This window comes from Halichoerus grypus, chromosome 1 (assembly GCF_964656455.1).
Source record: "Halichoerus grypus chromosome 1, mHalGry1.hap1.1, whole genome shotgun sequence".
Classification (NCBI taxonomy): Eukaryota; Metazoa; Chordata; class Mammalia; order Carnivora; family Phocidae; genus Halichoerus; species Halichoerus grypus.
Genome location: NC_135712.1, coordinates 45,061,653 through 45,087,366, shown reverse-complemented (window position 1 = coordinate 45,087,366; position 25,714 = coordinate 45,061,653). Strand labels below are relative to the sequence as shown.

The window sequence follows — 25,714 nt, the reverse complement described above, 5'->3', positions numbered from 1 at the left end:
GGAATTGTCTAGTTGGATCTGTTATCAGTTTATAGAAAACTGGATTGTGAATTCATTTCCTAACTTTGCAAGTCAGGGGCTCATGAAGATATGAAAAAGTCTGGCTCTTTGAGTATAAGGCTCATTCAAATCTTTTTTCAAATGGTAAAAAAAAATAAATAAATAATAGTACTTATCATTATTAATTATATATTTGATGATTGCAAATCTGGTGTTTGAGTGCCCATGTGTTAATATTTCTCTTGTTATCTGATTCAGTGTAAGCAGAGAGAGAGTCTTACGGGATTGATTCACTCCATCTTTGCCATTTATTTTGACCCCAACACATGGAATGCAATGGAGAGGGCTCAGATAAAAATGTCGAAAGAGGTGTTTTATAAATAGTATTGTATTTAAAGCACAGGCAGACAAACTGAGATGGTGTTTCAGAAGAGTAGTCCCTCCACAACTAAAGAGCTTCCAAGATTAACCACAAAGGAAGTATTAGGGAGATCTTGGACATTGATTTCTTTCAGAATTTATCTGTTTTTAAATCCCACATGCTGCCTGTTTCCTTTGTTTTCTCTTTCACAGACTTTGCTAATAATTGACAAATCATGTTAGTTTGAAGTGTATGTCTCAGTTTGGTCTTGAATCACATATCTATATTATAATCATCATATATATGATAATAAATATAATATTTACTCCTTTAGTGAAAAATCGTCTCCCATAACTGACAGAAAACTGCTAGAAAAATTTAACTTAGAATTTTGTTGATCTAATAATACCCAACTAAGATATTATTTTCTGAGTAATTATTAGGTAATGAATATGCCTTTATATTTTACTAATAAGTCTAGTTTTTAAGACACATTGTAATGTTTGGATCTTAAGATCTATAAATTTAAGATACTACATGATGTTAGTTATTGCTGTGCAGTGACAGAAAAGACTGAATCAGGAAACTTCCATATATTACCCCGTCATTATAACTGCGTAATTTTCTCTCTCACTGACTTTATTATGCTGCTTTCATTTGTATATGGTATGTGAACTGAAATTGCCAAAAGCATAAAGGGTTTGGGTACCGGCAGAGTCTGTTATAAGGGAAGCCACGAGTCTAAGACTCTATGTGTAATCAGTACTCTGTGGCATATACAAATGTTCTATCCCACTTTCAGATAGTGTTTGGCTACAGAATTAAATCAAAGAAATAACTAAATGGAGCAAAGAAGGCAACTTATTATCAGTTTAGAATATATGCCTGATGACACATTTAGAAGAAGGACATCAGTTCTTTTCAGGGAGGTAGAATTTGATTTTAACAGGGAAGAATACAGCAGGGAAGACTTTGATTTAAAAAGTATAATAGCAGTTACGTCATTCTATCTTCTCCTCTTTCAGCTTCCCTCATCTCTTATCTCCTCTCACCTCTCCTCTCTTCTCTCCTGTGACTTTTCTTACTTCGTTGGTTAACTACTATATGAAAGGCACTGTATTAAATATATGACTATACTTGCTATTCAATTTTCAGCCAATTACCTTCTGGTGTTCTTCTCTATTTGGAACTGAGAATAATAACTCTTTATTATGACCTTTCTAGAAAAGAGAAAGGTCATATAAACAGTATAAACAATTGACAATGGTTACATAAATACCAACTTCAAGCTTATCTGTTTTCTGGGTCTCATGAGTCAATGATTCTCTCATTATTGCAGTCAGTGTAAAAATAACTACTATAAAAACATTGCTCCTTGATAGCCCAGTGTGACATGAATGCAAAGAAACTATTTACACAAGACAGCATCACATATCTCATTTAAATTTGATTAAGATAAGTTACTGGGAACTAAATTAGCTCCATCATTAGAACAGGTGTTGTGATTCCTTGAATGACATAGCTAATGTCTTTTGAGACCCTCAAAGTACTGTGAAATATAATCAATTGGGAGAAAGCAAATTAAGTGTTGCCCTGTGGCCATCAACCTTTGGCTGTTTAAAAATACCATGGTACAGGTCAAGGGAGGAACTGCTTTCTTGATGATGTCCTCAGCTTGAAGGGTTATGAGTTCATCTATTAGACCACAAAGAAATACTTTTTAAAAAAATATGAAATAAACACTTCTCATGATTATGGCTTCATTCCTCTTTACACAAAATTATAAAGGAAATTCTTGGGAAATATGCTGTAGATGAATGGGAGAGGATAAAAATTACCTTTGAAATTATAGTGGTCATTACTGAAAAGTGCCAGAGGACGTGTACAGGGATCACTTATCACAGTGATAGAAGCCAGGAAAAGGGAGTTGAGTTAATTTCAGTGTGAGGGAATAGGAATAAGTTTAGATCTATACATTTTTTATGAAGCAATTTTGTTACACCTGATTTGTATGTAAGTCATGAAAACTGAACTGAGTTTTCTCTCCTATGAAAGCTGGAGGCAAATTTGGCTTAAGGCCGAGAACAGAGTGCTAGAGTGTTCTTTCAGATCTCTCTCTAGAAAGTTGTTTCCGTGTATGTGTTATAGAAACATCACCTTTCTTCTATCATTCTCAGTGGCTAAGTGACAAGGGTTATTTATTTATTTATTTATTACCAGTGATGCTGAATAATTCAAGGCACTCCTGAACTTTGTAATGTCATTTCTGCCAAACATACCTAAATCCACCAAGATTTGTCATTAAGAGTTAAGGATTAAGCCATTAAACTACAAATCATCCATTCCTCAATTCCAATCACTGAGATATTAATATTATATGTGAAAACTGCCTTTTTATATTTTCAGGTAACTCTGAGAGCTTAGCTTATATAGATTTTTATTTCTAGTCTTTTGCATCAACACCATCACCACCAACAATAAGAATGACAACATTTCTGTGCAATTGATACCAGTTTTGTTTCTAAAGAGGAAAAAAAGTAGCACTCATTAGAATTAAAATTGCTAATTTTTAATTCACATAATTTTGGTTTCTACTCTATCAGTGGCCTTGTTGGCCATAAAGCCTCCAACCATTATCAATCAGTAATTATCCAATGAGAAAACCAAATTACATCAAAGCGTATTTACAGTTTGTTATTTTGTATGTTTTTTTTTTTAATATTTTATTTTATTTATTTGACAGAGAGAGACAGCTCGAGAGGGAACACAAGCAGGGGGAGTGGGAGAGGGAGAAGCAGGCTCCTGGCAGAGCAGGGAGCCTGATGCGGGGCTCGATCCCAGGACCCTGGGATCATGACCTGAGCCAAAGGCAGACGCTTAACGACTGAGCCACCCAGGCGCCCCTATTTTGTATGTTCTAATTAAATAGGCAAGGGTAATTGAAAAGCAACAGAAAAATGTAAGCGAAATAATCTTAGGCTTTGTTGGTATAATTTTGTCAAGAAAAGCAAGAAACGTGCATGTTGGAATTTTGTTTTTATTGGATTTCCTAGTGTCTTCAAACATTCCCAGTATTGGTTGGCTGGGCCAGACCCTCCTGAATACACTGGTGTCATTACTATAATTTGTGGCATAATTATTAATTATGATAAAAAACACAAGAATTATGATAAATAAAACTCCAAGAATCAATATCCTAATTCTGTTTTGCTCAGACACATATAAAATATAAAGCGGGCTTGTATCCTTCATACAACGGAAGAAGGCGGCTAGATATCTTAAAAATGAGAGGGGAGAAACAATTTGTGACTGAAATACTACCACGGATGATCCAAAAAGTGATTTACTAAACTTTGAAATTGCACTTTAAAATGCTCAATTTCCTATATTGTGTTTCTCTCATTAATAAAATACAGCTTTGATCAGATTGATATTTTTAAGGGAAACTGAGTATTAATTTTCTTTTTCAAAATGTTCTTCCAAATTTGCTACTTTCTGGCATTTCTTCCAATCATTTCTCTTGAGTGAAATGAAATTTTAATTAAATCTCTATAAACTCATCCAAATATGGAATTACTCTTTCTGTTACTAACGCTGTTTTTCATTCTCTTTGCTAGCCAATTCCAAGTGGCAAAGTAGCTCAAATTTATCTTTTATTCTTGAGTTACGAAATTTGGGATTTAAAGCTCTAGCTCTTATTCATGTAAAAATTATTCTAGAAGCAGCAAGAGCATGATGCTAATTGGGTGCTCAGTTTACAGAGCCTTCTTCCACTTCCTTTGACTACTTCTGAAGCATTAGATATCATAAATGTGGTCCCCGCAGTAGAGAAAAGTCACTTGCATTTCCTTTCAACAATATAGAAATATTTATTTTTGTCTTGTGGATCATTCAATTGCAAGCACACTCTTATTGCTGTATATGGTGGCAGAAAACATCACCTGAAATACCTACCAGCCGGAATCCTGGGGGGCAGAGATCCTCCCCCTGGCACTGGATGCGGGGCCTGGATGCTATTTAAAAACCCTGCCCTCAGGAAGCTGGGGCAAAACGCCTCCACCCCAATGGCCGGGAAGGATCCTTTTAAAAGATAAAAATGGACATTAATCAAAATCTTCTTTGTGGAAAAGTTGTTGATCATTTAACTGGAGGAAAAAAAAACCCTATGATCAATAAAGACATCAAACCTTAAAAGAAGCAATAAAATGAAAAGGAATAGAATGCATTTTTATTCACAGACCTTAAAAAAATCAACCTAGTTTTTGAAAAGAAAGCTACTCTTAACTAGTTACAGTCAAACACGGTTTAAAAGAACGCTAAGATAAAATTTCTAAGCCCCCATTTGACAAAGTGGGTATAAATGTCATTGGGGTTATATCTATTTGCAGAACGCACATCCGCGAGTTAGGGAAGACAGCCGCAGCGGGATGGGACGTCGGAGGCGCAGAGGAAGGAGCGGTGCTCTGCTTTAGGTATTTCAGCAGCAGTGCGTTTCTGAAATAGTGGCAAGGAAATCAATATATACAATTCTTAATTTGTTATACTTTTTGGGAGAAGACATGAGAGTTTGCAAAGGTAGAACCACATGCTTTTTCATTTTCAAGGAGGCTATTATGAAGAAAAAAACAAACCAAAAAAACAAAAAGTAAATTACTTGGAAGTTTATCCCATAAGATTATATCATGAATTGTAGAAGAAAAGACTGTCAGAGCTGGAAAGGACATCAGAAATCATCCAGATCCTCATTTTACACACTAGCAAACTGAGGCACGGGAAGCGGGAGAGGGCTGCCGCTGAGCTGGCGGACTCCTAGGACAAAAATCTTTCCACTATAGATTAAAAATAAATAATGAGTCACTTCCCATTTGGGAGATTGCTCTTCTCCGAATATGAATTAGAAACCCTGCAGTTTGGAATAACAGCATTACAATTTGGTGTCTCAATGACCTGAAAGACACTAGAGTCATTCAGAAGAAAATTTAATATCCAGGCACCATGAGTGCCCGGGCAGCACTGGTAATTGATACGGTATATCGAAGTTTAATCACAGTAACACCCTCAACGCAAGTTACACTGACAGTGCTAAGGAATGCATATCATTCGGGGCCTCTGAAACCCCTGACCAGGCCCGGCAGTTTCCGGATAAAGAGACCTGGGATCAATCCTCCCACGCTCAGTTTTAGCAAGTTCTGAATTTTTGAAGAGACTTCATTCTGTTCCTTGACACAAATTTTGCCCCTAAAATACGTTAAAATTGAAAGCCTCTTTGAACTCGGACCAGGATTAAAGGGACCCTGTATACCTACCACTCTCTATACAACTTGCTTCTGTGGAAAAAGTTGTTGCTAAAGAAAAGCCAGCATTTCTTAGATCTTTAGAGATGTTTTAATGGGTGAGGCCTGTTCATTGTACATTGGATTAAAGGAAGCATAGACAGAAAATCATATACTGTAAATAAACTCGTTTTGTTGTTGATTTTGTGAGGCTTTAGTAAGAAGGTCCAGTTTGAGTCCCTTAAACATTAAGAGGTGTGGGTAAAGTGCCCAGTAGTAGGCCAGAAAGTGTTCTGAGGTAACTTGTGATGAACAGTGACTCTAATTTCTACTACAGGGGGGGATCTACCGCTGAGCAAAAATGTCCCTCATGTACACGCATCCCACAACACCATGTTTCAACACTGTCTGGGAAAATACCCATAGCCCAGGAGCATCACTGAATCCAGGTAGAGATAATCATATATTTATTCTGCATTCTTAAAGTTACAAAAGAAATGGTGATTTTGCTTCAGAGAAAATAATTATAAGAAATTCAGATTGTAGTATAGGCTGTGACAAACAGAAATATTCCAATTCTAGCTGATTATGGATTTATTGAAGCCAAGTGACAGGAAGCTTGGTTCAAGAATCCTAGATTGTAAAGAAAAAGAATAACATAATCATGCACAGAAAAGAAAAATGAATATAAATATAATCATCATAAAGGAAATTTGAAGAAAAAAAAGCCTGTAGAACAGACTTTAAATAATGTTAATATGCTTCACATTTAGAGATTTTTATCTTTGTGTTTGCCATTTTAGCCATAATCCTTGAAACTGTTAACTTAGAAACGATGTCCATTATTTTAACTCCTTGAAACGAAATACAAATATTATTTTATTGCTATGATTACACTGATTACTATTTTTGTGGTTGTGACAGCCTGTCATATTTAATAACAGCTTTCATTTTCCTAAACTTGCTGCATCATTCATAATGGCTTTGTTATGTTTCTTTACTGTGGGTTAAAAGGTCTTTCATTTACTATGGCATCTCTTCCTTAAGGAACTGTTTTGTTTTGTTTTGTTTTTTTATATATGAAACAAACAACAAGAAAAGCTGGTGTACATGAATACACATTCAGTTGAAATATCATATTTTGTGCTAACAATGCCTTATCATTTCTCTCCTTAGGGTCAGTCGTGTCAGTAGAGATTACATGAAACACTACAGCTCTGTTTTCACAATTCAATAATGAAGCTGAATTTATTCTTTATTATAATTCTCTTATCTCTTAATCTACAATAAATTAAGGTCAGGAACCTTTTGGGATTGGAAAGGAAATAATTTTAGTCTGGTGTGCTGCAATGCTTAAATTGCTGGCTCTTGCTGTTTTTATTATTTTTTTTTAAATAAGTAATTGTAACAAAGAAAAAAAGAGAGAGAGATGCACAAACCAAGAAACAGACTCTTAACTACAGAGAACAAACTGATGGCTATCATAAGGGAGGTGGGTGGGGGAATGGGGGAAATAGGGAATGAGGATTAAGAAGTGTACTTGCTGTGATGAACACCTGGGGGGTGTGGTATGGAAGTGTCCAATCACTATACTGTACACCTGAAACTAATATTACACTGAACTGGAATTAAACAAGAAAACAACAAAATAAATAAGCAAGTGTAGAACTTATTAATTATACTGTAGCCAAAGAAAAAACAACAGCTAGTATCTGCAGCAGGATAAATGTAAATGTCCATCAGCATTTTGTTTTTAGTTGCATTCAGTAGACTGAAGTATTTGTCAGAATAAATTAGGCTTTTCTTTGATGAGAGTACTCCTCCCTTTCATTACAAGTTTGAAATATAAGATGTGTCACTTCACACATGCTTTTCTAAATCTCAAATAAGTGAGTTTCCAGTTTGTCAGTGAGCATGAGTCAGTGGGTTAAAGAGACACCATAATAGGATATTAGCATTATATTGTCTCTAATATAGAGTTGCCAGATAATGGGGCATCCTGTATTTTTATTTGCTAAATCTGACAACCCTACTCAAATATAATTTCAAACACTTTTGAGTATCAGACTCACAAAAGACACTATTAACTGCTGGTATAAGGTAAGTTAACCTAAGTCACTGGCTGCAGGAGTTGGTGATTTATCTGTCCTTCAGTAGTTCAGTGGTCGTTGATGTCCCTTAGGGAGTACTGCAAATTATGACTAGGGAAAGACATTATTTAGTGGGTGAGGGTCAGGACGTATGCTAAAGGCATTGTAATAACTGGTATACTCCCTACACAAAGGAGAATTTCTCTCAAAATGCTAGTAGCACCACTGAGAAACCCTGCCTGAGAGCAAAGCATCCTAAAAAAAACACAGTTGGTTGCTAGTGACCACAACATAAAAAAAGCAGAAGTTGACATGATCAGCCTGAATTTTGACATCTGGTTTGATCAGTTAATGGAGTATTCTGATTACCTAGATTATTTGAAAGTAATCTGGCCTGTAGAGTAGCCAGTTTTCAAAGAGTTAAAATAAAATATATTTAGGGGTGCCTGGGTGGCTCAGTCATTAAGCCTCTGCCTTCTGCTCAGGTCATAATCCCAGGATCCTGGGATGGAGCCCCGCATTGGGCTCCCTGCTCGGCGGGAAGCCTGCTTCTCCCTCTCCCACTCCCCCTGCTTGTGTTCCCTCTCTCACTGTCTCTCTCTCTGTCAAATAAATAAATAAAATCTTTTATATATATATATTTAACACTTAAACTCAATGAAACAAAATCATTTTCAATTTGATTTGCAGCAATCTCTTTGAAATAACTTTACCTTGGAAATCAGATATCATTAAGAATTTGTGTAAAAAGATGACTATGACTTTGAACTCTTCATGCCTTAATTTCCTCATACATAAAATGAAAATAACAAATCACCCTCCCTAATGGGGCTGTATGTAAGGATTAAATAAAAGTAAATAATCATAAATATAAGACAATATTATTAGATGGTTCTAAGTTTTTTTTAAGAGAGAGCAAGCAGGAGAGGGGCAGAGTGAGAGAAAGAATCTTAAGCAGACTCCACACCCAGTTCAGAGCCTGACGTGTGGCTCGATCTCACAACCCTGAGATCATGACCTGAACTGAAATCAAAGTCAGACACTTAACCGACTGAGCCACCCACATGCCCCAACAGTCCTAATGCTTTAAAAAAAGAAACCTCTTTGGGTGAGAAATTGAGGTAGACTGATTAAATTTTTCTAATGCAGAACTACCTGCCTCCCCCACATACATAGACAAAAACCTAACAGAAGAAATCCCTTCATTGAAGATTACGTATCAATAATTTAATTTTGCCTGAAAAGTTTAATAAAGACAATATCCCTATAATATGAATTTTTTGAGATGTGGTTCCTTCAAATTGTCCCCATCTGGCTTTACTTTTGCAGATACTCAATTTGATCTATGTGTAGACAAAGAATATCTAGACTCAGTTAAAGATAATTTAGAATTGTAAACTTAAAATATATGCACACATGTGAATCAAATAAATTATGAATAAAATATACTCATAATACAACTTGTGGAGGATGCTCAAACATTTTCATTGTTAGAGGTGTGTGATCAGAGAATTTTGGAGAATGCTTGTTTAAACAATAAAACAGTGAGAAAAATGCCAAAGTATTCATGAAGTAAATCAGTTACTTCAAGAGCTTAAACACTTAGGGCAGGGCCTTGATTTCACCTGGCCCAAGGCAGTGATCCTAAAATTCATGCTGCTCCTTACACAGTGGTTCTCAACCTTGGATATACATTAGAAAACAGGTATTAAAGGTCCAAGCAAACACACTGAACACACAGAAAACAGAAAATCTTTGTCTTCTACTCCTAAAAAGAGTTCTTTGTCAACTGTAATGTGAAATGCAGGGATGACCTAATCTAAGAAGAGATCACAAAAAGTCCTAAATATATAGCATCTTATGTATATTGTACATGTGTGGTATGATTATTATTTGAAATCAAGTATCAAAATAAGCTGAACTTGGAATCAGATCCTAAATTGATACATCTTATACTTATAGTATATAAAATGAATATTATTTCAAAATATTTTAATTTTATTCCTTTTATATTTTGTGTTTTAAATATAAAAACATAACACAGTAAAACAGAAAATATATATAACGTGTAAGTAAATTAATATTCAGAGTAGAGTTTGGGTTCAAACCTGGTTACTGACGGGTGTGACTACAATTTTGGAGAGCTGAGAATTGAGTATGTATGCATTCAGAATAGAGATCCTTTCTTCAGCCTTAAGAATCCAGTATCTGTAACTGGCACATAGTAGCTAGTCCATGGCTGTGTGGTTTAGATTAACGATGATACCTCTGAGCTATAGTGTGAATAACTTCAAAGTTTAATGATAACATAGTCTGTTAAACCAAATGCTACCTCAAGGACTGTCTTCCCTGAGGAATGTTTTGATTATTTGATTATTTTGATACTTGATTTCAAATAATAATCATACCATGCATGTAGAATATACATAAGATGCTATATATTTAGGACTTCAAAGATTCTCTACTCTTTCTCTACTTATAGATATGTCTCCCTATCTATCATCTCTCTATCTCTCTCTCTATCATCAATCAATTTCACTCGTCCTTTGTCAGTGTGTTTCCTTCTACTCTTGTGTATCTCATGTTTTCTCACCTGTGTGCTTTTCTTCTATTTCTGCTACAATAATGTATAGATTACACATTCTCTCCTCCACTGAGAGAAGTGAAAGAAAGCCCTAAGCCCGTTGTTTGTTTGAACACATGCTTCTTAATTTTCTGTGATGTGGATGAAGCCTCAGGCTCAGAGATACATCACGACTGAAGGAAGACCAGCAATAGTAAGAAGAGCCATTATCATGTAAGGCATCAAAAGAATGTATTTTTATGCCATAGAAACCTTTGTTGAAATCTCTTTATTTAATAACACATAGTCTAGGAAAAACTAAGCTGCTGTGCCTCGTTTAGTAGAGAAAAGATTCCTGCCTTATCATGAAGCATGAGGTGGGCTGGCTGGAACCCCAACATAGTCTGCTCTAACTTGATCAGAAGCTGCACAGAGTAGGGTTTTAATAAAGGCAAGGTGAATAAGTGGATTGAAAAAATGATCAAATGAGAAGTGACAAATTGCTCCTTAGGCAAATATCTTACTAGGATCTAAGGAAGTACTCAAACTGCTCAATTGCTTCCTAGGCCTATAGTAACTTTCTAATGACTAGATGAGAGCTAATTTTCAATTAGGCTTAACATGTGAAAGAGAACCATTACATTCATAAATAACTCATTCATAGACTTAGTCATTTGCTCAGTAAATATTTATTGAAGCACCTATTTTTTTTAACTTGGCATTATAACACACATTTCTAGTACAAAGAGAGGAAATCAATTTTTGATAGGATACTATTATTTTCAGGAAATGATTCCCGCCCCCTCCCCAGGAAATGATTCTAAGTTAAGCCAAAGTTATAATTACAGAATTTTTCCATTTCCTAAATTATTATAAATGGAAATATGCCTACAATTATATTAGTATTTTCCTGTTTAGCTAACTAACTACACAGCTAATCTCCATGAAGATTCTTCAGCACCAAATACAATTAAAGATCATGCAACCATTACTGTTTTGTTTCTTACTTTTTTTTTATCCTTCAGGTCACTGCAATATGAATTTTATAGATTTCTCATCCTGTTGTTCTTCAATAGGTCACAATAAAAGTATTGAAGCAAAAAGGGCAGTTTCATGGCTAGATTTTTATGAGTTATTTCTGCAGTGCTTTTAAAAAGAAATTTTCAGCTTTTCCTGAGTTGTTTTTAAACTTGTAGGATATGTATGATAAAATTATGGTTGCTGTAATTTTATAAAACTATAGCATTAACAAAGAGAATTAAGGTATTTTGAAGCTGATCAAAATAAGACATTTATTAAAAATGCATTTTAATTTATATTTAAAATAGACATTGTTTGACTTATTTATTTACTGTTTTAAAGATTTTATTTATTTATTTGACAGAGAGAGAGAGAGAGAGAGCACAAGCAAGGGGAGTGACAGGCAGAGGCAAAGGGAGAAGCAGACTCCCCGCTGAGCAGGGAGCCTGATGCGGGGCTCGATTCCATGACTGGAATCATGAACTGAGCTGAAGGCAGACATTTAACTACTGAGCCACCTAGGCACCTCGACTTTTAAAAACAAATATTTTAAATGTCTGAGTTTCCTCATCTGTAAAATGATGAACTTGGACTAGAACTTCCCTAAATTTCCTTTAGTTCTAAAAGTGTTTATATAATTTTTATTTCTTTGGTTTCATTGAATTAAGCCTGTATTTCTCCCAAATATGGATTATGTCCAGTGGTCTTACCTATGTTTATATGTGGTGGGACTTGAAATCCTAATTTCTAAAAAAGTGTCCTGACTAAATTTGCAATATGCTAATACATCAATCAGTTTTAATAGTGACAATGCCTAGGCTTGAGACCAGAATTTTGATTCTACCATTCACTAGCTGATTCATCTTGGGTAAGTTATTTAGCTTCTCTGATACTCAAATTTCTTCATTTGAAAAATGGAGCTAATAATAAACGTATCACTTATATTGGTTTACTGCAGGCATACAGGAAGTGCCTATTAGTGACTGACAGTAAGTGTTCAATAAATGAGGGATAAATATTATCTTCCTTAATTCCCTAAACTTGACCTACCACTTCATGTCTCCATGCCTCCAAGATATCTCCTTATCTTGGAAGGCCCTTCTGTCCTTCTCGTCTCTGTCAAATCATGCCTGACATACCCAGGCAGAACTCATTATTCTTTCCTCCGTGCCCCCCATATAATCTTAGCTACTAGAATAGAGGTAGAACACTATTATAGTTACAGTATTTATGTGTTTACAATTTTGCGATACCAAACTCAAATGCCTTTAGGGCCCATCAGGTACAATAAATTAGTATATCAAATTGATGACAAGAAAAAAATTGATGACAAAGGCATTGAGTCAAATATGAAAGTTCTGCCTAAGGGTAAAAAATTCAGGTGTTTAAAGAACACTATAGAAATCAAATAAAACACATCTCTTAGCTGGCTTCAGCCTGTGGGCTGCCATCAGCCATACTTACATGTTGTGTCCTCTATTAGGATTTGATCCCTTAAGAACAGGGACAAATCATGCATGTCTTATTCTCTATAAGTCCAGTCCCAGAGCTTGCACATAGTAGGAACTCAATGCAATATTTATTGAGTTGAATTAAAATCATATTTATATGAACAGTTCAAAGGCAGTTTGACTTTATCTGGACATATAATAGACTGAGTTTTCTTGATGTCAGAGATTTTAAAACCACCTATACTCTAATAAATATCCTCAAAACGTGTATAATTATTAAAGTTCAATGAGATTTGTGACTTTCCACTTTAAATGCTTATGAAGAGCCAATATTTAGGAACCAGGGACAACTAAAAATCTAAAAAAGATTTAAATTCTTGAGTTCTTTTATTTAGGAAGTGGTGAAGGGATGACCTGAAACTGAAAAGCATGTCTTCCTGACCGAGTCACCACACTGGGCATGGCTTGGCAGATTGCTACTCAGCCTTTACTTTCTGGGCTCAGACTCTAAAACTATATGCTCTTTAAAAAATGCTTTTACACCTCAGGTGCCAAGGTGTCAGCTAGAGAGCTGTTAAGCAGCATTTATCAATGTGTATGAGAGCTAGATCTATTTAGCTTCACAGCCAAAGTGTGCTATGTATTTAATATTTATGAACAATGGGTATATCTGTCACATTATTAAAGGGAAGTTTGAACATTTAGTATACTTGATAAAGAGGTCACGAGGCAGGCTGCTTCTGCCTTCTTGTAATTTTCCATGGTTGCCTCCAGTTGGGACTAGCCATTGTTTGCTAGCATGTACCCTGCTGTGTTGTTGTCTCTCATGTACAAAGTATGAAAGAGAATATTCTGGATTTAGTTTCACTTCCAGATATTGATGATAACATCCTTGGGAGTCTTATCTACAAACAAACATGTTAAAACATACCAAACATGTCTTATTTAAGGCTAAGATATATTTAAATTCCTATCAAAGATTTGTTAGCTTTTTTAAGGTCAGAATGGTACTGATTTGGGAGAAAGGTAAACTAAGAAACAGACTCCTAACTAGAGAGAACAAACAGAGGGTTACCAGAAGGGAGGTGGGTGGGGGTTGGGTTAAATAGGTGATGGGGATTAAGGAATGCACTTGTGAAGAGCACCTGGGTGTTATATGGAAGTGTTGAATCACTATATTGTACACCTAAAACTAATATCACACTGTATGTTAATTAACTGTAATTTAAATAAAAACTTCTTAAAAAAGAATGGTACTTATCTGGCATCCATATAGTATGGATTAGATGGCAGGATAATTTGGTTTAGTAATTATCATTTTGAGAATTTGGTCTTGAAAATATCAAAGAACACAAGAAGTCTTGAAAATAATTGAGAGTAGCCAATAGAGAACAAAACTAATCAAGACCCTAATGATTTTACACCAATTCTGATACCATAAATGTATGATAGGCTTGGCACTGTAATGGTAATGGTCATAGCCAAGACATGTCCACTTTTCCAGATAACCACTTTGTGCTTGAGGTACATGTGTGGGATTTCCTTCCCTGTCCCCACCTGCATATGTAAACACTTAGGTGGACACCTCCCTAAGTCCTTCCAGTTCAGATCATGTTACTCCTCATTTAAAAAAATTCGCAATCTCACTACTGCTGAATACAAACCCAAGGAATAAGTATGGTTTCAGAGGTAAGTAGGCCAGGTTTCACTGCCTTCAGTCCAGGCCATGACTCTCTTCCTACTCCACCATGGACTCATGATGCTGCAGTACCAGACGTGGGAGGAAATCGGTCTCTTGGCCAAGAAACTCTACCTCGCCAGTCCTGTGAAGACACATGTGGTTCTCATTCTGATGGGAGTTTGTATATTAAATAACACATGATTTAATTTGTTTGGTGTCTAGAACAGACCAAGCTCAAGATGCAAAGAAAATTGAGAAATTCTATAGTCAACTAACGCGACTTATGGTAGCCAAGGGATTCCCACAGTGTTGCCATGGAAACAGACCAACCAATTTGAAACGAAGACTGTTTGTCATATGCTTGGCAGTAAATATCTTTTGAATTTGAGAAAGTGTTGGGACAGAATATACTTTATGTAACTAAGTGGGCTATTTAGACACTGAGAGATCATTTTTTGTATTTTGTTTTCTAGTGTTTACTTTAGAGAGCCAGGAATGTAAACGCTTTCAGTTAAAAACTGTTTATTTAGTTTTGGAAATTGAACAGGAAATGCATCTATCCTGGAAGCTTTTTGCACTTATTTGATGTTGGGCAAAATATATAACTAGAATAGGTAATTTTGTATCAGTAATTTGAAAATGAGATATCAATTCTTCTTTAAATTTGGTTAATCTGTCTTTAAAAGAAAATTAAATATGACCATTTTGTTGGTTTGATCTATTTCTTCTAAAGCATAAAATTTGTGTTGATGATGACCACAAATATAAAATATAATGACTGGAATTAACTGCATAGCAGTATACTTATTTATATAGCATAGTGTCCATTATATCTAAAAGTAATTGTAAAAACAAAAATGCTTCACCTTAAACTTTCCAAACTTAAACTATATTTTTAAATATAAGGGATTCATACTATCATTAGTTAGTTTGAGCAAAGACTTACTTTGAATCCAGTTTTCTGTGTTCAAAAACAACTGTAGTTATTTTAAATGCATGATGATCAATAATGGACTGAAACCACCATATTACAGAAATATTTGCCACATAGTTCCCATTTATATTTTCTCAGAAGAGCTAAGGATTTTTGAACAGTTAAATCTTTGCATACTTCTATGACACCCCTGCCCATTTCTCTCTTAACCAAGGTGTTAAGCGTGATTGTCATAACTGCTATGCTTTCTGTTAAACTGAAATTATGATAGTATTTGATATTTATCTTATATTTGTAATCTGAATTTTACCACCTAAGTGTAATGTTCACATGTTAATTACATTACTATATTTTTTGTTAAAAAATGGTTTAAAAAATTCTTGACTTTTTACTACAAACACATTAGAATTTTCATTGTTATTTAAATGTATTGCTCACTTCTTCCAGCACAAAGTAAGAATGCCTTATCTTGGACTAACCCATTCTAAATGCCCTGCCTAAGTGCCACCTCTTTTAAGAGGCTTTCCATTTTTTCGTGGCTGGAATAACCTTGCCCTCATCTGTGCTCCCTCAGGAGGCAGTAAAACTGCCATGGAAAGCACGTAGGTGCTAGAGTCAGAGGGATTCCGTTTCAAGACCTCCATGTGCCCTAGCTTGCTGGATGACCTTATGCAACTCCAACTCCCTGAGCCTCAGTTCCCATTTTGGTAATAGGTGGAAAAGAGTCTGTTATGAAGACAATCACAAGATAGTGTTTTATTTTTTATTTATTTGAGAGAGAGAGAGTGTGCGCTTGCAGGGGGGAGTGGCAGAAGGAGAGAGAGAATCCTCAAGCAGATTCCCCTGAGTGCAGAGTCTGATACCTGGCTCGATCCCATGACCCTGAGATCATAATCTGAGATGAAATCAAGAGTCGGATGCTTAACCGATGAAGCCACCCAGGGCCCCTAAAACACCAAGACTTATCTATAGTTCCGGCGAAGCCACCCAGGTGCCTGTACAAGGTAGTGTTTTAAAAATTGCCTGGCACAAAGAAGTCATTCATGTTAAGTCTTCCCTACCTACCTTTCTTGACTCTTTTCCCTCTTTCAGTTATATACTATTACATTTTTCCTTGTAGTATAATTCTTTCTGTTCATGACATAGCTTACAATAAGTTCCGTAAAGAGTGTCTCATTTTTATATTTCTGACAGAACTTGGCATGGTATGTTGCATAGAGGGGTCAACAGTGAAGGTAACTTAAACACAGGAAGTATAAAGCATATCCATGTCTCTCTGACTCATGACAATGTTATTGATAGTTTTGACAGCGATTTCTAAGGGTGGAATGACCAAATCCATGTGATTGGTTTAATGAGTTAGTCAAAATTAGTCATAAAAATGTCATGACCTGTAAAGCCATTCTCTCTGGCTCATACGCTCTTTATTCTCAGACAGACAGCTGGACACTTAATGACACAAGCAGCCAGACACACGGCCTCCATACTTACCCTCTCTTTCATTTCTCTCGGTTTTCCATATGTGCCCTCTCATTTATGTCCTTAAGGGACGAAGAGACAGACGATCTCAAGGGCAGAGCAATCTCGACTGCTTAAGCCCCAGAGAGAAGTGTGGCACAGAACTAGAGATGCTGTTCTCTGAGGGAGAGACTGACCATTCATTCTCTGTGCGCCTGATTCTCCCAGATATGAGCCAGCAGATTCAACTGTGGCTGAGTCTGAAGCAGACTAATAACACTGTGTTGGGATCTACCTCCAAATACGATCCTAAGTGTGAAATGGGCTTGAAAAGAGTCAGGCCTTACTCAGTTTCATGTATCTCTTAATTTTTATTGAGGCGATTCCTATTTTTAAGCGTGATGTCTTTGGGAACAATATTAACTTCCAGATCTGATCTGAGGTAGCGCTCATTGCTGATAATAAGGCAGAAAAAAAGAAACCAGCTCAAAGAAGCCTGATTTTATCCCTCTTCAGCCACACAACCTGGGCATGGCCAGATTGCCTAAGATCATATCGCCCCTGACAATCTGCCAGCCCCTCGCTGTGCCACCATTTTCACTACTGCTTACCATTAGGCTATCCCTGGCAGGCCATTAGACTGAGTTCAAAATGGGGGTCCAGGAACATCCTGTTCTATAAGAATTGCTGAAGGAGATTCATGGGTTGTATAAAGAGAGAAAGTGAGAAAAAGAGAGCTAGCAGGTGTTGTTCACTGTTGAAAATACCCCCATTAATGTATTTTTCAGAGCCAATTCCAAAGCAATTTCAGACTCTCGTGTTATTAGATTACTGGTTCACTTAACATACATGCTTTTTATTACATTTTAAATATTGGCCTGGATATAAATTTGGGTGGTTTGCTAAGATATTCTAGTGGTGGTGCATGATTATAGCTTCTTGGATATAGTGACAGTGTGAGAGGAACGGCAGCTTCTGATATGATATATCTGGAGAGGAAAACATTTGGAAGCAGTTTGAGTGCGTTTTATTTCTGCATGGACTCTTTGGGCACCCAGCCACTTTCAAAGCATTATTTAACAAATTATGGCACCACAAAAAGTATTTTATGCTCTGGATGTTAGTTTTCAAAAGAGGAACCAATAAATGTCTGGAGTTAGTATCTAAGAGAAGTACTGGAGTGAGTTAAAATTAAAAGGACATTTTTATTTGTAAGTGAAAAATAAAAACTTCCTGCCTTCAAAGTATTACATTCAATTTTATTGCTATTTAGATAGACTCATTTTGTGTACATGTTGTGTTAATAAAGAAAAAGATGCTTGTTTATTGATACTTTTAAGGGGCCAGATTATTATATGGTGGTGAATTTATCACCAAATGTTACAGTTTCAGGGTTTAGGGAACAATGATGTACTTTCGTTTATATTTGATTTATAAAATAATCCAAACAAAACGGCTCTCATTTACCCTTTAAATACTGGCACGAGGGCTCTTAAATAGAGCAGATCATTGTGTAGGCTTATTGTCTGAGCTGTGCGCAAATATTGTGTCATATGAATCACCCTTTCGCGTCAGTAAGGTTGGGCCAGTGCAGAAGTGGGGGGAAGAAAATACTCCCCGGAAGAATGCTGCTCACCCATGTGAGGGAAATTTAGTGTGCTGGCGGAGGTAATTTCCTAAATGGCACCCTGGTGCCCTAGAAGACTTAATTCACTTCAGCTGAATGAGCAGCTGGATCAAGCTCAATCATTGAGAGTTACCCATTCATACTCAAAGGCATATAGATCTCAAATGGAATGTTCTTTAATTGGGTGCATATAACTTTAGGGTAACCTGGGTACAGGGTTGGGAAAATATAAATGAGTGCAGCCTAATTAGAAAGCTCCATTTAAACTTGCTTTTCAAATCACATTTTCACAGCACTGAATGGCAGTGACCTAAGAAGATGAAGTACTTTCAGGAAAGGTAAAAGCAAGTGACAATATCATTGCTTAACTGTAATCACAAACTCTTAGTTTGGAGAGAGTCCCAGAAAGTTCGTATTTAGGTATAGATTTAGGTTTAATCCAGCAAACTGTATTTATAGAAAAGAAGTGCTGGCAGAGATAAATAATGGAGAGTGGATAGGCTTGTCAAGAAATAAACAAGGAAGAGGAGATAGATTTTTTGGGTAAATGACATATATAGATCAAAGAAAAATGGCTGCATAAAGATAGTTGTATGTTTGTGTCCATATGCGTGTGTTTAAAAAGTACTGATTTATCAAACTTTAAGCACAATCTCACCCAATGAACAGATGTGAGACTTTTTCAAATATTCAGTCTTGAATGAGACAAAAATACTTCATTTTCCTGAGATTTTTTTCTTTAATTTATAATACGTGTATCATGAAAAAAAAAAAGTAAGAATAATCTCCACTATGTGAAGAGATCCCAGATGAAACAACTTTAAAAAACTAAATCAGCCCCTTACATCATATGCTGGGTGCTCCGCAAAAGGAACAACCTCAGTTCATTCTTGATGATGGAGGAAGGTCCTACATCCCTAGTTGTGATCTGACCTCATGCTGACAAAGACTGACAGTGCCCCGTACATATCTGTTTCCTTCTTTTTCCTAGTCTCAGAACCCCTGATTTTTAGCTGGCACATGGCTGGCCAGAATAAAGACCATATTTTTCCAGCTTTCCTATGCATCCAGATGAGGCCATGATTAAGTTGTATCTGATTAAGTAAGTGTAAGTGTACCTAAAAGGAAGAAATATGCCCGTGTTTACCCTTTTCTCCTTTTTTTAAGATTTTATTTATTTATTTGACAGAGGGAGAGATAGCAAGAGCAGGAACACAAGCAGGGGGAGTGGGAGAGGGAGAAGCAGGCTTCCTGCCGAGCAGGGAGCCCAATGTGGGACTCGATCCAAGGACCCTGGGATCATGATCTGAGCCAAAGGCAGACGTTTAACGACTGAGCCACCCAGGCGCCCTACTCTTTTCTCCTTCTTAAAGCATGGGACTTAAGCAACCATCCTGGGCAGTGTGCTGGAGAGCGCCACTCAGGAAGGAGCCTGGGTCTTTGAGAATCATGAAGCCCTCCTGTTAGCCATGGATTGATTACCTCTGGATGTTGCTTATGTATGAGAGAAATAATTTTTATTCTGTTGGTTGGGATTTTCTGTTACTCCCAACAGAATCTAACCTTAAACTGATTTTTGATTTGCCTCTCTTAACATGCCTGGTGCCTGAATTAACTGCATTAAAATCCTATGATTACTTTATCGCATACTTTGAAACAGCCTTCATAATTATCATTTTGGCTATTCTAGACTATTCTTGTACATCTCCGCCTTTAGATAATTTCTATGAGGCCAGTATCATGTGATCTTTTCACTGTACCCCTAGCATTTAAACACTGGTAAATGACTAAATGAATCTCTCTTATCATATATTTTCTACCCATTTTTAGATATAAGCCTGTTACTTTTGAAAAGAATGATTCTGATTAATAAATGCAAGCATCCCATGGGTCACTTCTAATCTAATTTTAATGCCACAGTTTTGTACATGAATGAGTTTCTATTTTTATCTTTCAATAGTAAAACAAAGTGTATAGATTAAATAAAGGTGGCATGCTTTGAATTTAGAGAAACAAGTAGTCTGCCGGAATTGAATTCTTCTTCCACTTAACTTCTGTAACTTTGGGGATCAACCTGAAGGCAAAAAAATATTGCTGATCCAAAGAATCCAAGCTTGTCAAGATTTATAAGTAAGTGTATACACAGGCCATTCTGAGAGAAGACATTCCCCAAAGTCTTCCCCCTGAATGTTAGCTGGTCAGGCTGGTTGGTGAGTGGAATGGAGGGCATGTGGGAGGGGTATAACTCTTCAGTTATATGCTTCTCTGTACATCACATGTACATGTGGCTGCTCCCTGGATCACTTGAGGGAAACATTGACTGAACAACTGTTGTGGACTCTGGAAATTTCTTGAAGGTTTATAGGAATCTAGTATATTTTGACAGAACTCATTTGCCATTGACACCTTCTGTGGAGGGTGGGTACTTTTTCTTGGAAAAAAAGATTCCACAGAAAATCTCTTTTGAGATAGCCTTCCTATTCAACCCCCCTCCCCAATTCCTCAGAATAGCAAGGATCAAAGAATAATATTTCTTATAATTCATTCCCCAAACACCCCCCCCCCCGACACACACACCCCTCTGTATCTCTTCACTTAGTGAATGGACTTGACCATTCAGCTAATTGCTAAGTTGGAAATTTGAGGGTCATTTAGACCTTTCTCACATTTGCCTTTTGATCCTCTGGGGCATGTCCTGGGGATTTCATGTAAAAAATATTTTTCTCAGTCATCTCCTTCTTGCATCTTCATTGCAACTATACAGCTTATTTAATTCCTCCATTACTTTTACTTTGTATTATTGGAATCACTTTTTAATTGACTTCCCTATCTCCAGGTTAGCTTCCCTCCAAACCCCCTTATATCAGCTGGCAGGAAGATATTACTAAAATACAAATGTTTTTATGTGATTTCCCTGCTTAAACCTTTTGAAAGCTCTGCACAGATTTAAGAATAATGCTTACAATTTAAATTACACTGTAATGCACAAAGATATTCTTATTAAAATTTAAGCAATTCAGAACAGTGAGAATTCCCTTTTATCATTCATCTAATCCCAGCCTTCTACTGCTATCATTTTGATGTGTGCCCTCTCAGGTGTTTTTGTATGCTATGTATGTTTATATACATAGATATACAAATATACTTTTAATGTTTAAACTTGATTACATGTTTTGGAGACCCGGCATGACATTGATCTACCTCCTTCTTTTTAACTGCACCATAATATTCACTAGTACAAATATGCAATAATTTATCTAATCATCTTCTTCCTGGTGAGTATGTAGGTTATTGTGTGAATATCTAGAATAGTTACACCGTTGTGGAGTTTCTGAGTTGAACAATATGTTAATCTTAAAATATGATAAATACTTTCAAATAGTCCACCAGAAGTCTCTGTCAATTTATACTCTTATGAATAGTGAATGACAAGTACATTTTTATTTTCCTACACCCTTTTCTAGCACTGATATTATCAATCTTCTTAATTTTTGCTAGTTAGGTAAAAATGATTTAATTTGGATTTTAATTTTCCTATTTTAGGTAATAGTGAGATTGAATGTATTTTCTTATTTTTATTGATCATATTTGTTTTTATGCAAATTGGCTATTCATATTTTTGCTCTTATACAATAGGGTCTTTTAAAAATGATTTGTAGAAACTCATCATCCAATTTCCATATTAATCATTTGTTTAAAAAATATTGCAGTTTTTGTCTTTATCAGTTACTTTTCACCTTGTCAATCTCTCTGGCCACATCTTCCAAAATTGCTTTAATCTAATAATCCTTTGCTCCCACAATAAGAAAATGCTTATAGGTTTGTAAACCTATTAAACTGTTTCATACTTCTGTAGCTTCCTACATGCTTTTTCCATTAATAATATATCCTTTCTTCACCTTTCTAACCAAGTTAATTCTTACTCATTCTTCAAGACTCTGCTTAAGTGTTACTTCCTCTAAGGAAGTTTTTTTATTCTTACTCTTCTTTAGATGGATCTAATGTCCTGAGCCTGCGCCTTATTCACTCGTCCATTACCTATTATTGCACTCAAGTATTAATCTTCCACATCTCTGTCACTTCTGCTAGACTTATATACTCTTTGGGAGTATAGACTGAGCCTTATTTGTATTAGAATCCTATTAACTGCTCAATATATGTTTGTTGATTGAATGACTCTATAAATTCAGCCTTTAGGATAAATTATTAAAACCATTCCTCTATTTGATAATGCAATTTGGATTTCTCCGAGAGAAACCCACAATTCTTCTCAAAGCAATTAAATAAGTACTTTCTTCTAAGTTGTTTAAATAAAAAGAGGGTGAAAGTGAGTTGGTGTACATTACATGATAGGTTGATAAATAAAATTAAATAATCATGGCTATCATTCAGCCAAAGTATCTTAGAATTGAGAAGAGCCTGCACATTGTGGAAATTCTTTTACTGTTCTATTTGCATCTCTGTGACTATACTTTGTGTCAGTCTGTTTCATTGTTGGGCTTTCTGAACTAATATAAAATCAATACAAAATTTGCCTTCATGCAACTTCCACCTATTGGTCTTAACAGTTGTATTAACAACATTTATTATGTCTGAGGAGACCTATTATTTTCCTTTCATTTTCTTCCTACATTTTTTTTTTTAAAGATTTTATTTATTTATTTGAGAGAGAGAATGAGAGAGAGCGAGTACATGAGAGGGGGGAGGGTCAGAGGGAGAAGCAGACTCCCTGCCGAGCAGGGAGCCCGATGCGGGACTCGATCCAGGGACTCCAGGATCATGACCTGAGCCGAAGGCAGTCGCTTAACCAACTGAGCCACCCAGGCGCCCTTCTTCCTACATTTTTGACTGTAGGATAAACATACCTTGATTTATTAGACACATATTTTAAAATCTCACCATCTTAGTTACTTTACTGTTAGAAAAAATATACTTTGTCAATATTACTTCTGGAACTGATTGTAGTACACCAGATACAGACTATTAAAGGAGTCTTTCATTCCTTCAAAATGGTCCTTTTCCTATATCAATGGAACCTAAAATGTAATTAGTTTTTTGGTAATAGTCATGTCACATTGCAATCTATTATTGAACCTGTGGCCAACAAAAATCCACTGGCATTTTCAGTTGACCAGCATTAAAGCCTTATTCTGTTTAATATAATCTGAAAGCACACTGTTTGATATTTATTCTTTAAGTTCTCGCTTGTTTTGGCCCTTGTCAGGCATAGTGAATTCCTTGTACACAATTAAGAAGATTAAGAACTCCCTACCCTTTAAATAGTCCAAAAATTTCGAAACCATGTCATTGGGAGGCACAGTCATTCAATAGAGACACAGCTGTCACTAAAAAGCTGTAAGTCTGGAATTATTCTTTACTAAGAAACTTGGCTATTTTCTTGCCTTATACTTAATTCAGCAGTGTCCTACCTATAGGGGTGCAATATAATCTATACGGATTTTGTTACGAAGATGCGGGCAGAAAGCTGAAGATCTGACCTAACGTAATTAAAGAGCAAACGCTTTGGAGTCAGGCAGACATGGATCACAGCCTACCTTTGCCCCCAACAGGCTGTGTGATATTGCACAAGTTGCTTAACATCCTTGAAGTAATCTTTTTATTTGTGAAATGGGGAAAATAATAATAATTAACTTTGTCATGCTTGTGAGGATTTCTAAAACTATGTCTGAGGGACATGTAATATAGTATCTGGCACGTAACAGGCAGTCAATGGGAAAATGAGAAGGAAATCCATTGGGAAAGTTGGTCGCTCACGAGTCAGCTATACAACATAAAGCATTCCTAAAATTAAAAAAAAAAAAATCTTACACATCCAAACTGTCCTCAGATTTAAAATCTGGGAACCAGAAGGCCAAGAACCCTGTGGGGTATCATTTACAATGATTATGTTACCTGGCTAAGGTCTTCCTTACCACGAGTGCCTATAACCCAACAAGCATGTTACAATATCAGCATAAAACACAAAACGGGAAAAAGGAGCAACTAAGGGATTAGTGTTTAAGGTCACAGAGGCATTAATCAGAACCATATAGATTTTTGGTCCAGGAAAGCTTCTACTTCAAATAAATTGCCAAGATTAAAAGGATAGCTTGCATATATGGATAACATGCTGACTAAAGGAAAAAAGTAAAACTGGATTAAAATAACCTTATGGTTTTATGAACAGAAAGTGGCAGCAGAGGTATATTGGAAGTGTGTTATACATTGCAATGTTGGTTTTGAGTCCTGAGCTCTTTTGCAAGCAAGTTTCATTGACCTTCTACATTTCACATTGACCTTGATGCTTACAAATGCTGCAGGGCTTGGCAATTAGTCTTTTGTGAACTGAGAATTCACTTCTTTGTAGGTTCTTAATGTTCGATCTCAATTAAAAGCTATTTAAAAGCAAATTCATGGTGAGTCAGAGTAATAGAAAAATTGGGGTCTAATGGGTGTCTGTGTGTAGTGTGAAATAGAGAAGAGAGTTTTAAGTGTCAAGGCAGACTTTCTTCTGGTCTTAGGGAAATAAGATTTATGACTTACAGGTAATTTTTGTCCTTTGAAGGTTACATCACAGTGAAATAATAAGAAAAAATGGCATTTGAGGTGATAATGCAGTAGCCAGGTCACTGAGAGAGTGACTTGTCCAAAAGTACAAGAATTTAGCTTGCAACTCAAGCTTTAGAATCTATCAATTAGCACTTACACTTTAGAGAAATTACCTGACATAAGCAATTGCTTCAAAAGATAATATTTTAACTTTAGAACTTTTTTTGAAAAGGCATATTTTTCTCTTGAATCTTCTTTTTGTCAACCCCCATAATCCCATTTCTACCATATTACATCTGGCCCTACCTACTCTTAATTTTGACTATTGCAACAGGCTGCTAATTGGTACCTCTGCTTCTACTCTTTCCCTATTAGGGTTTATTAAGTTCCCGGGCTGCCCTGGCAGCAATATTTTGTAACAACTGAGACTGTTGCCCCAGATGACCACTCCCTACTGTGCACATGTGGTATGTTTATATGTGATAACATAATCTCACCTGGGCTCTGCCTACCATGTGCCATTTCTGTTCATCCCAGACTCTACCCCTGAATTTGGGTTTTCAGTTTCAAACTGTTTTTCCCTGACTCTATCTGTGACCTATTTCTTGGTCACAAGAAATCTGACCTTTCTCTTGCTGACCCTTCTTCAGTTCTTAACAGAATCTGAACATGACTTCTTTGCTGCCATATTCTGGCTTCTAGACTCT

At 36.1% G+C, this 25,714-nt stretch overlaps 1 protein-coding gene and 1 pseudogene across 8 annotated transcripts in view; one reads left to right on the top strand and one right to left on the bottom strand.

The window, feature by feature from the left end:
• The window catches only part of EPHA6 (EPH receptor A6), an 815,440-nt gene that overhangs the window by 142,248 nt on the left and 647,478 nt on the right, over positions 1-25,714 (bottom strand). For 7 of the 8 annotated variants that reach the window (XM_036070278.2, XM_036070279.2, XM_036070286.2 and 4 more), the window contains one exon: positions 4,316-4,441. The exons of the other annotated variant lie outside the window; for it this stretch is intronic. In XM_036070278.2, the coding sequence (XP_035926171.1) occupies positions 4,316-4,441 (126 nt within the window). The remainder of the gene's footprint in view (positions 1-4,315; positions 4,442-25,714) is intronic. 8 annotated transcript variants of the gene reach the window in all.
• On the top strand, positions 14,518-14,777 carry LOC118521616 (signal recognition particle 9 kDa protein pseudogene; annotated as a pseudogene).